We start from the raw sequence: 15,462 nt of genomic DNA on the forward strand, positions 1-15,462 counted from the left end.
GTTCAGTTTTATGATCATCTATTAACTCCTCTACATCCTCATCACTCACCTCTAACCCATAGCTTTACCCAAAGACACAATTTCGTTTACAACAGACTCTTCTTCACAACTTACTACTTCACTGACTGAAATACAATCTAGCCAGTTTTTTCCAAGCAGAAATCATTGTTTTAATAGAAACAATTTCACTATGCAAACGATTTGGCTTTCTCACAAATAATTCTCTCGGTAATAACGCCACCACGTAATCGCTTCTCGTTTATCCACACTAAAAGGAGTTTTTCCATCTCTTCAATAACATGAGATCTGCTGGAGGTCAATGTTGTCACACCTTTAGCCACGTTTGCTGCTTTGATTGCTTCCTTATTCTTAAGAATGCTACTTATCGTTGACTTTGACATTTTAAACATCATCTCCAGATCCGTCAAAAGTGTACTGCTTTCGTGTTTCATGATAATTTCTTTTTTCATCTCAATTGTCGATACTACAACTTTTCTTTTAGGTTTTGTTCTTTCTACATTCTTGGATGACATGGGCAATAAAAAAAATGCTAAAAAGTTAAAAATTCTCAACACAAATGTATCGGCAATGACTAGGCTGTGTAAAGTAAGTGACAACGCACAGCGGACTGAGACAGACACACATGGCACGGGGAAGTGAGTGAGGAAAATTAGTGGGGGAGAAGCATGCCCAACTTAGTTCAAACTGTGAATCAAATTTCTTGCGTTCTCAAGCGTTTGAACTCTAGAACGTTTGAAGTTAGAAGTATTTGAACTACGAGGCACCACTGTTCTTTCCCACATTTTGACATGCACACAAAACAACTTTCGCAGTATACCCACTGGAAAAAGTCCAACACAAAATTATGAACTATAAAACTATAATAAATATACTGAAAAAATGAGTAATGACATCTAGGCAGATAAGCAAAGGAAAAAACTGATTATAATTGTGAGAATGAGCTAAACGTGTCTCCAATGTTTTTGCAAAATCTGTAGGAGATATTGGTTTCATGGTTAAGCTCAGAGGATTTTGTCCTATCTCTGGTTTTCTCCATGAAAAGGAGGCTAGGATTCACTGTTGGACTTTCATTTTTATTTATTTTTTGAATGTGATCTAAGTGAAATGCAAAATTGCATTCATTAATGACTTACAGTCTGTTTCACTAGATTTTTTCAATATGTGCTCCTTATAACTGTCACTACAACCTTCATCAATTCATGATCTCAGCTTACTACCATAACACCACCACCACCTGCCATGGTTGTTCTTGGGAATTTCAGGCAAAAAAATGCCCAAAGTTCCCCTAGTTACTTCCATGATGCTACATTTGCTAATCTGGCATCATGCAAGTTATATATTAAAAAAGCTATCACTCCTATATGCAAGGAACTGCAAAGCAAATCGGTGCCACATGTGGACAGGGGTCAAGAAAAAAAGTAATCTGGTTTTGGGGAATACTTTGTGGAAAAGGTAGTTCCAGAGAACCAAGGTAGATGGAAATGAAAGATAAATAGGAGTATCAGGCTTGATAAGTCAGCAATTCAACTGGAAAAGAATGATTATAAACTTAAAAGATGGCAACTACTACCTAACATCCCTTTATAGTCTAACTACTTATTGAACCTGCTGCCCCAAGTCATCTTTCGTTCCTACCCAAATGAAGTATTTCCAAGGCCTACAACCTCCAATTGTTTAAAAACAATATCAAGAGATTACTCTGCTCCTGACCGCAGCTCGCATATGGCATTTATTTGCTGTAGATCAGGATGATTTATAGAAAATAACCCCTACTGCCTCTTGTGTGTGGGAGTGATATTAAAAAAAAAAAACTAAACCATAACCCACTATAAATTGAAAAAAAAAAAATTATGAATAAAGAAGTGTTATTTGTTAATTATTATTAATTATATTTATTTAGTTATTTATTATAAATATGTATTATTAACTAGTATGTCTTACTTAAACTTATACTCTCCACAAGCTTTATTCACACATAGAACAGCAATTCATTCTGCTATAAAAGAAAAACCGTGCTTCGCTATTACATGGATTTGATCCTAACTTTCCAAATGTGTTAACATGTATACATATTAACTCAGGTTTCTCAGATATTAATGAATATCTTGAGAATAGAATAGTAGAAAGAAATTCAGTTGCTTGTGAACTTATAGCAGAAACTAGTAAACTTTTAGTTTCCAGAAAACAAGGACATCCATAAAAAGATAAGATTGTTAAATTAGGTAAGACTTTAGGTCCGTGTAAGATATTATCTCCAGTAAATTTTATAATATAAGGTATAAAGGATCCTACTAAAATATTAAATGTGGACTCTGTTAGACTGAGCTTATACTTATGATAGGGTATAATTTAAATACAGAAAGTATTTAAATTACTGAAATATTATTATTGTAATAATTGAAATTATTATTATTGAAAGATTGTTTCTCAATCTAAATAACAAGAAAGTAAAATGTTATTTTATTTTCACAGTATTGATGACAACACAGAATGATAAGAAAATAATATTTATTAACTTATTTGCTGATATTTCACTGGTATTATATCCAGCATCTTCAGAGCACAACAACAGTTTGTCAAAGTCCTAATTAGGCACCATCCAGGTTGGAAAAAGAGAGTAACTAAGTATTAAGATCTAATTAATACTTGTTTTCTCTCTTTTTCAGTTACTTCATGTTCAACATTAACATGAAGTTGAAAATCTAAACAGCAGAGTAGGAAATGAATACCAGACATAGAGAAATGTGCTGAAAAAGGGCAAAGCTAATAACAATAACTACACATTAGATCTCTGTCCAGAATGTGGACTATTCATTACTAATACCATGTTTCAACATGAAGACATGCACAAATTCACATGGAGGAAAAGATATTATATACGAGGGTGGTCTGAAAAGTTCTTGTGTTAAGCGTATTTAGTGTTGAATATGGCTACTCCTTCTTTTCCTTGATTGTCACTGCCTGAATATAACATTTTGTATTTATTGCTCAGAAAGATCTCACCAGTTTTTGCCTTTTTTGTTTCAGTCACACCTATTATGTTGATCTGGTACTTATCCAATTCCTCAGCTAGCTCCATTTCTTTGCCATTCAGGCTTCTTATGTTGATAGTACCGATCTTGAACTCTGGTGATGTTGAGTTGAGGTGGGTTTTAGGATTTGTTCCAGTAGATGACTTTTTGCTGTTTACCCTGGTTCCCTGGCAAAAACATTGGGGGCCTTGTTTAACCCCAGCCTGCATGAAATTTTGTCATGTTGTACCATCATTTTTTTACTTTGGTTTAAGTCAATAAGTATACAATCTGGTCAGCTAGACCACAATAAATTCCAAATTGCCAGCCCATCCTCGTTCATTCAGTATCCAGGTAGATACCCAACAGGGTACACCACGAGAAGGTGAGGATTGGACATTAGGTCAGAAGCCCTGCTCGGTTCTCTGCATTTCTTTAAAGGCTATGTGGAGGTTTCCTCTCAGTTATATAGCTTTGACCCTTAAGCACCCCCACAAATATGAAAAGTGGAAATATTCAAATATAGCATGAAAATCAACAATAAAAAAGATAAACTATTAAAATAGGTAGAAACATCAAAATGTTAGCATATTGTATGGGGAACTTCAGCTAAAATACTTCAACTATTTAGGAATAATTTTAGTGAAAACAGCAAATTAAATATGGAAATAGACAACAGAATAAGCAAAACTAGTATGGCAGAAAGTCCATTGAAGAAATTTATATGCAATAAGACAGAAATACAACAAACACTAAGCTTGATACATACAAGACAGTGCTCAAAGAATTTTAAGTTATGGAGCTGAGAAGTCGGTTAAAATAACAGTTGTTCACACTAGAGGCTAAATAATGCAAGTCTTTAAAATCAGTATAGTGAAGAGATAGCATGACTAGCAGAATCACATTAAAAATAAAGACAGAAAGGATACAAGAGTGTACAGGGGATTTCAAATTGGAAGTGACCATTACTTAGGTACTAAGCAGAATAAAAATGGATATCAAGTTGAAAAGACAGTACGTAAGAAAGTTTTCAAAAGAATTAAAGTTGAACAGCTTTTACAGGTAAATTGTAGACTCAACTATGCAAACATTATTGAAAAAAATTTGCAGTAGTTTGAAAACAAGAACCAAACCTTGGAGTCTCATTAGCAAACTCTGAAGAAGAAGACATTGATTGATTCAGCTAGGGAGGTATGTGGTGAAGCTGTTTACAAGGATAGAAAAATAAGAACACCATGCTGGCCACAAGAAGTTAAAGAAGCAGTCCTGGAAAAGAAGAAAGCATACCAAAAGTTCCTAGCAAATAAGTCAGCAGATGCCCTAAAAGAATACAGAGAAAAATGTAAGCAAGCAAAGCTATATGTAAAAGTAGCTAAACAATCATGGGAAGACAGGTAAGAAAACAGAAAATAAATATCACAGGGCACTTAAGGGTCAAAGCTGTATAACTGAGAGGAGACCTCCACATAGCCTTTAAGGGAATGTGGAGAACCGACCAGCGCTTCTGACCTAATGTCCAATCCTCATCCTCTCGCGGTGCACCCTGTTAGGTATCAACCTGGATACTGAATGAATGAGGATGGGTTGGTAATTTGGGATTTAGACGACCAAATTGTATTTTTATTGGCTTAAATCACAATATTAAACGATAGTACAACATGACAGAATTTCATACTGGATGGGGCGTTGCCCGGTTAAACAAGACACTCAATGTTTTCGCAAAGAACCAAGGCGAACAGCGAAAAGTCAGCTACTGGAACAAATCCTAAAACACACCCCAACTCAATATCACCAGAGTTCAAGATCAGTACTATCGACATTAAAAGCCTGAATGGCAAAGAAATGGAGCTAGTTGAGGAAATGGATAAGCACCAGATCGACATAATAGGGGTGACTGAAACAAAAAAGGCATCTTTTTTCATCAATCTTTCTGAGCAATAAATACAAAATGTCATATTCAGACAATAACAATCAAGGAAAAGAAGGAGTAGCCATAGTATTCAACACTAAATATGAGGCTAATCTTGATTGGCAGGCAATTTCAAGTAGATTGATGTGGACAAATATCAGAATGGGAAAGAAACTCTTATCAAAATGGGTAAAATGCAAAAAATCCAAAGGAGGACTAAGATATAAGGGCGCTGATGCAGTTAGACATGCCTTAAAAGACTGCAATATCAGATACAACAATACTGGAGTCCTAACAGATGAATAATTTATAGGAAAATTGTTGATAGGAACTGAGTAATCATGAAAACTTTTCTTCTGGTAATATTAGAGTATCCTAACCTCCTTCCCCCGAAGATATATATATCAGGAGTATGTTGCTGATAATGATAAGTTACAATTAAAATGTGATGTATTGCTCTGTATAACATCCTGTTGACTTGTAGTGTTTGAACAGTTTTTCTCTTAGCATCTTATCATATGACAACAGCATTTATAGCATATTTGCTTATTTTCTAAAGGAACATCCCTAGTATTAAACCACTGGCATTTTACTGCAGTTAAATTAAGACATGAATGTCATATGCTCAAACATATATTGAAAAAGAAATTATACGAAAAAAAAAAAGTAATTTTTGACATACCTTTGGTGGATCCTTGTGTTTGCCTTAAAACTTTTAATGGAACAACATCGGGAAATATAAAATTGGTAAAAATATAAATGAAACTCTTAAAGCATAATGAGCTATAAAAGGAGGAGTTTAAAGACCATCAATCAGATTAAAAATGCATGGAACTTTTTTTCAGAAGGGAATACAGTAAAAATAAAAAATATTGAAATTAAAAACAAAGGAATACACACAGTGGTGCCATGATGGCATCAATATGAAGGATGAATGACTGAAATTAAAAATTAAAAGAGTCTTTATGGTGTGTGAGCAGTTTCAACATATGAGTCATCTTCAGAGCTCAAGGGAATAAAAGTGGGGTCTATATCATACTGGATTCTTTATGGTTGCATCAAATTTTCTAGGTTATTGCTTATTGGAGGAAATCTTGGATAAATTTGTATCTGGTGGAGCTTCCAAATTTCTGAAATCACGTCGAGACAGTGGACATTTATGGAATCCCTGTCACACTTTATGGTTTTTTTTTCTGAAATTCTTAACATTGTCTCATTATTTGTATACGAATTACAAGTTTTTTTTCAATATGTGGGGTGTGTTCTGTTAGAATGCGTGGATCATGATTTCAGTTTTTCCGGTATTTTATTTTTTATTCTAGCTATGGTTTTTATTCTTCTTGTTACATAGATATTCCAGAATGGGTATGTTATAGTCGCAAATGTGTTTTTGTAATTTCGACCATAGTGATCTGATCGTCGAGCCTGTGTAGGTGACTTCGTAATCATGTTGACTAGGAAATATGTATAATTTCCTTGTCAATTTCAGAAAAATAATATCTAAGGTCAAATGACTTTTTTCTAGATCTACAAAAGTTAAATACAGATCCTTACATTCCCAGCATTTCTCAACTATTAATCCTTAAAGTGATACATCTGATCATTACAAATCATATGATCTGAATCCTTCTTCTGAAGTTTTTCTCACACGATTTTTTTTTTTAATTATACTCTCAAGAATACATAATTCTAGATAGTACTAAAAGAGTCCTACTGTAAATACCTGGAATTCAATCTTTCTGACCAGGCCATCTGAATTAGGCAGTGTTGCCATTGTGAAACTTTTTTTTATTTCAGCACTTTACACATTTCAGACTTCTGATGCCTTTATGCCCCAAGTATTGATACATATTCTGATTTCCTTGAATATTTCCACTACTGTCTTTTCACTCTCATTTAACAGTCTTTCAAAGTAATTCCTCCAATCAGAATATCTTCAGATAATGCCTTATCACCTGATCCTTTTTAAAGTTCTCTTTCCTCCATTTTTGAACTCTCAGTATCCTGCAGAACATCTTGCCACCTTCCAGATATTTATCTTCTAAATTCTTATCAGTCTTCCCATAACTTTTGTTCAGCATTTTAGCACATTACTCCACTTTCTTAATTCTCTCTCTTTAAGGCACATACTTGACTTACTCACTGGGCACTTTTAATAATATTATTATTATTACGTGATACCTCAATGGAATCCAAAGACTCATCGAGGGAGGGCACCTACTCTCTGTCTCTACTCAAATCCACAACTAGAACTACACCAACGCCATCACTACCACAATAGTATTTTCAGAGACAATCACAAACATCCATGCCCACGGCAGGATTCGAATCTGCAACCTTCTGGCTGGAGAGTGGATACGCTAACCAACTCGGCCAACCAGGCCAGCATGATATGCTCTCGTTTTCCAGATTTACCTCTTTCACTTCCTGAACCCACCATCCATGGAGTTCTGATTAATGCTTGCATTAACTTCAAGCAAACACATTAAAGGAAACCTACTATAATTCTCACTCCTCCCTTCTTTTAAGAGTAGCAAATGAAAACTCTCAAATTCATCACGAAAATAACAGTGTTGAAACTAGAATTTTTATATCATCACATGGAAGCATTTTAGATTAAATCAAATTTTTGCAAAATTTCCAAATTTTCTGATTTATCTTTTGTTTCTTAATGATTTCACCATTAAGAAACAAAAGGTAAACTTATTCCTCCTGGCCATTTTTTCTGTCTTATTGCTAATTAATACTTATTAAATTATTAAATAAATTTAAGAAAATCAAGAAACATCCTTTTCTGGTTTTCACTGATTTGTGAAACATCCTTATGCAACTCAAAAGAATGGATAGCACTTGAAATCACCATTAAAAAACTTATGTACAGCAAATTATTCAAAACAAACCCCATTTGGCAAATGTTGATTTTCAGGCATGCATTACTGTTCTAATTTCAGAAATGCAGTGTATGTACAGACTGTATTCATATATACTACACATACTACAGAGTATATATACACACTACATACACTACAAAGATTTTCAAGCTTATGTTCTCCAAGCAGCTTTCTAACTGTTTGCAGATCACACATACACTTCATGAAAATGCAGATAGTATAATGCCAGTAAAAATAACTTGTTTGTCTCTGTATATTTTGTACTAGACATTTTTGTAAATAATTCTTTAGAAATTAACTGTATGTACTCCTTTAATAAGAATATTTCAGAGAGTTAAAAAAACAAGGCAATGTTTTGCTGCCGGAGCTGTATGTAATAGATCTACATGGCAGCATAAAAAAGAATGTTTATGAAATTTTGTGTGTATGTGAAAGGCTTACAAGCTCTGCACATAAACACCTCTGAAGTTAGTTTCATACAACTTTCCGATGGCCGGCAACTTACAATCAAAAGAAAGCGGGCTGATGATTAAAAAGGGACAGAGCCAAGCATAGGGAGCTTCCCAGTTCGAGACATCGCTAGAGAGAGAAGACTTCTAGGCCAGAGAGAGGGTTTCCAGAGGCCACAGACGAAGCTCCCTGCTTCCAGTCCAGGCCAAAGAGAGGGCTTCCAGACACTGCCGAAGAAGGAAAGGCTTCCCAGCTTCCTGTCATCGCCAGAGAGAGGGAACAGATTCAAGAGTCCATAAGAGAGTCAGTTGGCGGCAATTAAGATCATTGGAGGCAGCAGTTAGAGCTATTGGAAACGGCAGATAGAAAAGCCAGTCGCCCAGGCCTTACAGCGAGCCCAAGCAGAGGAAATAAGGCGATGTAAATTACCCGAAGCAACTTCGCTCGGAAGATTTTCTTTTTCGCCGTGGGAGAACAACCTTTTGCCAGTCACAGTCCACAGTCCACTATTTTCCTGATGAGATATTACTGAAGCCAGACATTCCTGAGGAAGCTCAAGATCTGAGATGAAAGAAATGCCATAAGATTGTAGTGAGGCTTTTGATTGAATGTGCGATGCAGAGTTTTTTGCAAGTTCAAACCTTTTGTATATTCCCTCTCATAGTAGGTTATAGAAAGATTTTTAAGAAATTGTTCAATAGTAGTAAGAATTGTCATTAAGAGAATCGATTGACATATTGGAAGTGGATATAAAATTTGTAAAGATAGCTTAACAGAGAATTAGCTAACCTCTTTGCAAGTAAACTAGAAGTTTAATAAGTTGAATTTGTAAGCGGAGAGTAAATAAGATTGTGAATTAAAGAAGTTAATTAGTGTTAAAGTAAATAGGTTATAATTTATGCTAAAGATTTTATAAATGGATAGAGAAAGCAATCTCCCTAATGTTTAAATTCATGTATATTTCATTGTAATGTAATTAAATTGTTTTGTTTTTTTTGTTAAAAGAGTGCTGCCTGTTTATTTATATTACTACTGCACTGTTCCCAAAAATATCAGACTTGTGAGCGGGAAACTAAGTGAGATAGCAGAAGTGTAAAGTTAAGTAAAAGAATAAACCACGACTGTTTGTGTAAAGTTTTATTGAAGAAATTTGTGTTAAAGAAAGAGAGAGAGAAATCTACCGTATTATTAAGTTTTATGCAAATTAAATGATATTAGTGGCACAGTCTAAATTAAATAAATTTTCTAGTATCTTAGGCATAAGACTCTTAGTGCGAAGGGTAAATAAACATAGTACTTAATAATATACGCAAGAAAGATTCAGAGAGAGAAAGCGCACACAGCTAAATCAGAATAACGGCATATAAAGATATAGATAATATAGAAAGTAGAGAGCAAAAGACATTACAAGTAATAAATAGATAATAACATATTATTACAATGGCATAGCATTCGATTATCCCAGTTTTCCAAAGTTAAAAGCATGGGTCCGAACCTGTGGAGGATCCAAAAGCGTAAACAGGAGAAGAAAGAATCCATCACAGATTATTATAATAGACTGCTCACTTTAGCAAATAGCTTGATCATGTCTAGTGAGGAAAGGAGTCACTTTGATTGGACTGTCTTCAACCAATTCAGGTTAGGAGTGAGAGAAGAATATAAAGAGACAGCGTACAAAAGGAAAATAAACACTTTAGAAGAATGCTATCAGGCCATAAAAGAAAAAGAAGAAAGGCTAGGCAATCATCATCCTGACTCTAGTGCCAGCCAGATACACAACATTACAGAAGTGACAGATCAACAAACTGGGATTAAGAAAGGGAAAAATAAAGGCAATCCTAAAGAAAAAAATAAACAAAAAGAAGGAAAATAAGGCCACAGAAATAAATAACATAGACCACAACAGATTGAATGTTGCAGAGTCTATTAATATGGAGGAAGTATGCATTTTAATTAGACAAGAAGTTGAACGGCTACAACAGCCTATCATGGAAAGTCTTGAGGCTGTACTGAAGCAGCTGGCAGCAGTAACAGAAGGGACCTCTGAATCAACTGTACCTCAATCAGAGAGGACTAATGGAATAAAAGACAAGAGGGAATCTCCCAGATGTTTTAGTTGCAATAAGATTGGACACATAGCTCGCAATTGCTTTCAAGATAAAGATGCTCCAACAGAAATAAGAGACATGAATCAAATTTTGGGCACCCTCATCATAATTATGCAAACAAACCATGGAGAGAAGAGAACAGAAATCGAGAATACCCATGGAAGTCTAAAATGATCATAGAGGGGAAGGTACAAGGATCGTATTGTGACGTATTATTAGATACTGGTTCCCACATCTCAATCATAACTGAAGATTTTTTTCAGGAAATGAAATCCAAGATATGGAGAGGCATTACTAAGCTAAAGAGACCAATTGGATTATTGGAACTTTCATCTTCTGTGTTTCGTGTAACCAAAAAAGTTAGGGTAAAAATTTACTTGCCAGAATTTAATTTGTGTGTTTGGCAAGAGTTGTTGGTCCTTCCCAGGACACCTCACACAAGAGCACAGATTATCCTAGGAACCAACTTACTAGAGAAATACAGGTTCTCATGCTACTTCTCTAGAAATGAAATATGCCTAATGGGTAGAAAACGGCCTGGTAAAGGGAACCGTAAATTTAAAAATAGAGTCAGGAGAAATCTCGTGAAGAGAGAAAGCAGAATGAAAGAACTGTCGGGCAGACTGAAAGAGGTAATGAAATGTCTCAAAATAATCATACTGATCCTTCAATAGCTTCTACATCCGAAAATAATAGTTAATCTAAGACTTACCTCATCTCAAGTGTAAAATTAGTTAATGATCAGAGCATAAAGAAAAAGGAATTAAGGGAGAGTAATCAAAATGTAGCAGAAGTAAACATTATAGAGAGAAGCAGTAAGGAAATTCACCGTCCAGGCAACGGGAGAAATAGAAAGAGAGCAAGAGGTCGGAAGAAAATTAGACACCTGAGGGATAATAATAAACATAAGCCACAGTGTCAGTTGTGCCAAGAAGAGCCCACAGGTCAGGCTGACGACGTTCCCTGTTCAAATTTAGATAACAAAACTGAGTATTGTCTGACCCAGAGAAAGCATGAGACATGATACAGAGACAGATTAAAGAAAAATTTTTCACGAAGGGGTGGGCCTTTGTAAAATCTCGATGTAGTTTAAAAATAAAGCGCTTTACATTTATTTCTTACAAAGGGCCCACCCCTTATGAATTGAAAAGTTATACAATATAACATGGGTTACATATAATTTAGATCACTTTCATAATCCAAGAATAAGCATAAATTCACACTTACGAGGCTGGTCTGAAAAGTTTTCGGCCTAACAATGAAAAAACAAATTTATAATTTCAAAATTATTTTTAATTTTCAACATAATCTCAATCAAAACTAATATGCTCCAGTGCCATTATCCCATCCCTGTAGTGGTTCTCAGCAAGATCTGCAAAAAATCCCTCTACAGCTGCAATTACCCCTTGATTTGAAGAAAAGCGCTGATCAGTGAGGAAGAGTTTTAGTTTTGGGAAGAGATAGAAGTCAGAGGGGAATAGGGTGGATGTTCCAACAATTCATAGTGCAAATCTCTTAATTTTCCTATTGCCAAAACACCTTCGTGGGCAGGTGTGCATTCATTCCTGATGAAAGATGATTTTTTTTTTCTTCTGCAAACCGGGTCTTTTTTCACAAATTTTTTTGTTTAGTCTGGTTCAAAGATCGGAATAATATTCCCTAGTTACTGTTTTACCCTTTTCAAGGTAATTAATAAACAAAATGCCTTTAGCATCCCAAAACACTGATGCCATGACCTTTCCTGCTGATGGAACCAACTTTGTCTTCTTTGGTGCTGAACAACCGGCTTCTGTCCACTGTTTTCACTGCTGTTTGGATTCTGGTGTGTAATGGTGAATCCAAGTCTCATCCATAGTAATAAATCGATGCAAAAAATTAGTTTTATTCATGTTAAAATGCTTCAAGCACTGTTCAGAGATTTTTACACAAGTGCATTTTTGATCTGCTGTGAGCAAACACGGCACCCATCTTGAGCAAAGCTTTTTCATTTGCAATTCTTCATGTAAAATATATCCTACACGTTCTTTTGAAATGCCTATAGTCTCAGCGATTTCATGCACTTTGACTCGCTGGTCATCCAATAACATATCGTAAACTGATCAATGATTTCTGGTGTTGTTACACTTTTTGGACATCCTTCATGTGGATTATCTTCAAGGCTGGTACAGCCGCATTTAAACTCAACAGCCCATTTCTTAATTGTCGAAAATGAAGGAGAAGAGTGCCCATAAACTTTTATGAACTTCGAATGAATTTCTTTTAGCATTAAACCTTCTTTTACAAAGAATTTTATAACCACACAATGCTCAATTTTATCCATTTCAAGGGAGACAGACAACACTTTCGCTTCAGACAGCTGTATAAAACAAACTAGTTGATATAATGACTTGCAATTTCTGAAAAATGTACCAACTGAGAAAAAAAAAATCTTGCCGATAATGTTGCCATCTATGGTCGAGGCTGAGAACTTTTCAGACCACCCTTGTACATGTGGGTGTAAAATTTGATTAAAAACATTAAAGAAACAAGAATATATATTTCTGTACAGTTAATTAAGATGATCAAATATTTCTTATAATAATCATAACATGGTATAATTTACTGAAATTATAATCAAATGCTGTCATAATAAAAAATTATTACTTGGATACTATTGCGACTGATCACATGGTAGCAACTACAATAAGCCCTATTATAAAACATTATTAATTTAAAAGTGGATATAAATAAAAAATAACAACAATTGTACAAATTATAGTTTTTTTAAATGAGTATAACTAAGTTTACATAAAGAAATACAACTCGTAAAAAAATGGCACTTACATGAGTCATCATCCTTCCTCAACATAAAAAAGAGATATAATGCAGCTCCAAGACCAATAATCTAACCAATAAAAGAAATGTCAGATTTCACAATAAGTAAGGAGACAAACATCAACTTTTTCTTTTTTGTAATTCAATAGGTCAATGTGAATTTTAAATTCAATTATTTCATAAACTATTAATATTTGCCGGACTGGTTGGCCGAGTGGTTAGCATATCCTTTCTCCAGCCAAAAGGCTGCAGGTTCAAATCCTGCTGTGGGTGTTTGTGATTGTCTGTGAAAATACTAGTGGTGGTGGTTGGCAGTAGATGGCATTGGTGTAGATGATGAATGTAGTTGTAGTTGGTGGATTAAGTAGTGGAGATGGAGAGTTGTAGAGTAGGTGCTCTCCCTCGATGAGTCTTTGGACTCCCTGGAAGTTTCATCTAATAATAATATTTCATTAATGTTCATAGACCAGGAGGGCTTTATCTCATTTCTAGATGGATTGTGAACTGAGATAAAGCCCTCCTGGTTTATGAATATTAATGAAATATTATTATTATTATTATTAGGGGATATGAGGGGATAACATTCCTCTATGGAACACTATGGCAGCAATTTTAAACATATTATCCTCTTTCCTAGTGGAAACTAATGTCTGCATTTGTTTAGTCAGACTACTGATCTGTGTATGTTTGGTGTTGTCACAAATGTTTTTATTCTAAGAGGAACTTAGAATAAAAACCTTCCTTCTTACTAATAAAAAATGATGTACTCAAAGTATGTCATTTTGCACAGACGTCGATGTACAGAAATAAAAATTTATGGAAGTTTTTTCACTTGGCTATGCTACTGAGTATATAGTGGGTTTTATCCTTCAAAGTTTGCACTTGAAGTACTTTCAGGACTGGGAAACTCGTGGTAAAGGTGGTATAAGTTCTCAACGCTTGCCTTAGTATCTCCCATAATGCAAAGCACATCTCCTTGCAGACATGTATAATGCTATGCATTAAGGGAAGGGCCACTACCCAAACCAGTTTTGACCTTTATTGAGGTCTCATCAATGGGAGCAAGACCTAGAGGTGGTGATACTAAGGTAGAAATAATGGAGAGGTCATTTACCTATACGAGTTGCCAAAGGGTGTCACATCCTATTATTAAAATTCTCTGGATTAGAGATAAGATTATGGAAGTTCTTTTCACTTGCCTATGCTACTAATTATATAGTGGGTTTTATCCTTTATCCAAGTGTAAGCAAACAAAGTTTGCGCCTGAAGTACTTTCATGACTGAACAACTCATGGTAAAGGTGGTATAAGTTGACTTCTCATAAATATGATTATAAATAGTAAATATGACTTCTCCGTTACTTCCACTTCTGGGTCTGGCTTCCACTGATGAGACCTAAATAAAGGTCAAAACTGGTCTGGATAGTGGCTCTTCCCTTAATGCATAGCATTATACATGCCTGCAAAGAGATGTGCTTCACATTATGGGAGATACTAAGGCAAGTGATGAGAACTTATACCACCTTTACCATGAGTTTCCCCAGTCCTGAAAGTACTTCAGGCGCAAACTTGTTTGCTTACACTAGGATAAAGGATAAAACCTACTATATAATTAATAAAAATTTATTGATTAGGGATAATGCAGTCAGGAAATATTCAATAGTTTTCTTCAACAGCAGCTCTTGCATTGCATCATAAAAACTGTAAATGAATGACTAGCTGTAAATTTACAGCTAGTCATTCATTTACAGTTTTTATGATGCATTTGAACATTCAATAAAAGGACAAGGCTAAACAGTCAAACCTAATAATGCAAAACAGAACATTGTTCAGACGTTTCGAATGCATTTGAGGACTAGGTTACATAACTAGACCATGATATATACATGGTCAGACAGTAATGCACTTACTAGTGGCTGAATTGTGAAACGATATCGCTCTCCACTAATCTATAATCAGAACCATGTTATAACTTTTTTTTGCATTAAAATCACTCAAGAAATTAACCCTTGAAATTTGGCTGATTTCTTCTAAAATATTCTGTATATCTTATATAGTTCAGTTCATAATGATGCTTTTAGTTGGAAAGACCAGCATTCACATTTATTTGGGACACAAAGAAACTATATAAGGGCTATTCAACTAAAGGCGAGTTAATTGGTCTCATGAGGCAGCACAGATTTGTTCCAAGACCAACCAGCCAGAGAATATAAAAAAATTGATGATGATGTATTAATGAGGTTTTCCATAAAGCCAAGT

General features: G+C 34.8%; 1 protein-coding gene across 3 annotated transcripts in view; it reads right to left on the reverse strand.

Annotated features, from left to right (window-relative positions):
- The window catches only part of NKAIN (Sodium/potassium-transporting ATPase subunit beta-1-interacting protein), an 83,371-nt gene that overhangs the window by 17,410 nt on the left and 50,499 nt on the right, over positions 1-15,462 (reverse strand). For all 3 annotated transcript variants that reach the window (XM_090407442.1, XM_090407441.1, XM_090407443.1), the window contains exon 5: positions 13,214-13,274. In XM_090407442.1, the coding sequence (XP_090263568.1) occupies positions 13,214-13,274 (61 nt within the window). The remainder of the gene's footprint in view (positions 1-13,213; positions 13,275-15,462) is intronic.

This window comes from Typopeltis vanoorti, chromosome 17 (genome assembly GCF_054136105.1).
Source record: "Typopeltis vanoorti isolate ZY-2024b chromosome 17, IOZ_Tvanoo_1.0, whole genome shotgun sequence".
Classification (NCBI taxonomy): Eukaryota; Metazoa; Arthropoda; class Arachnida; order Uropygi; family Thelyphonidae; genus Typopeltis; species Typopeltis vanoorti.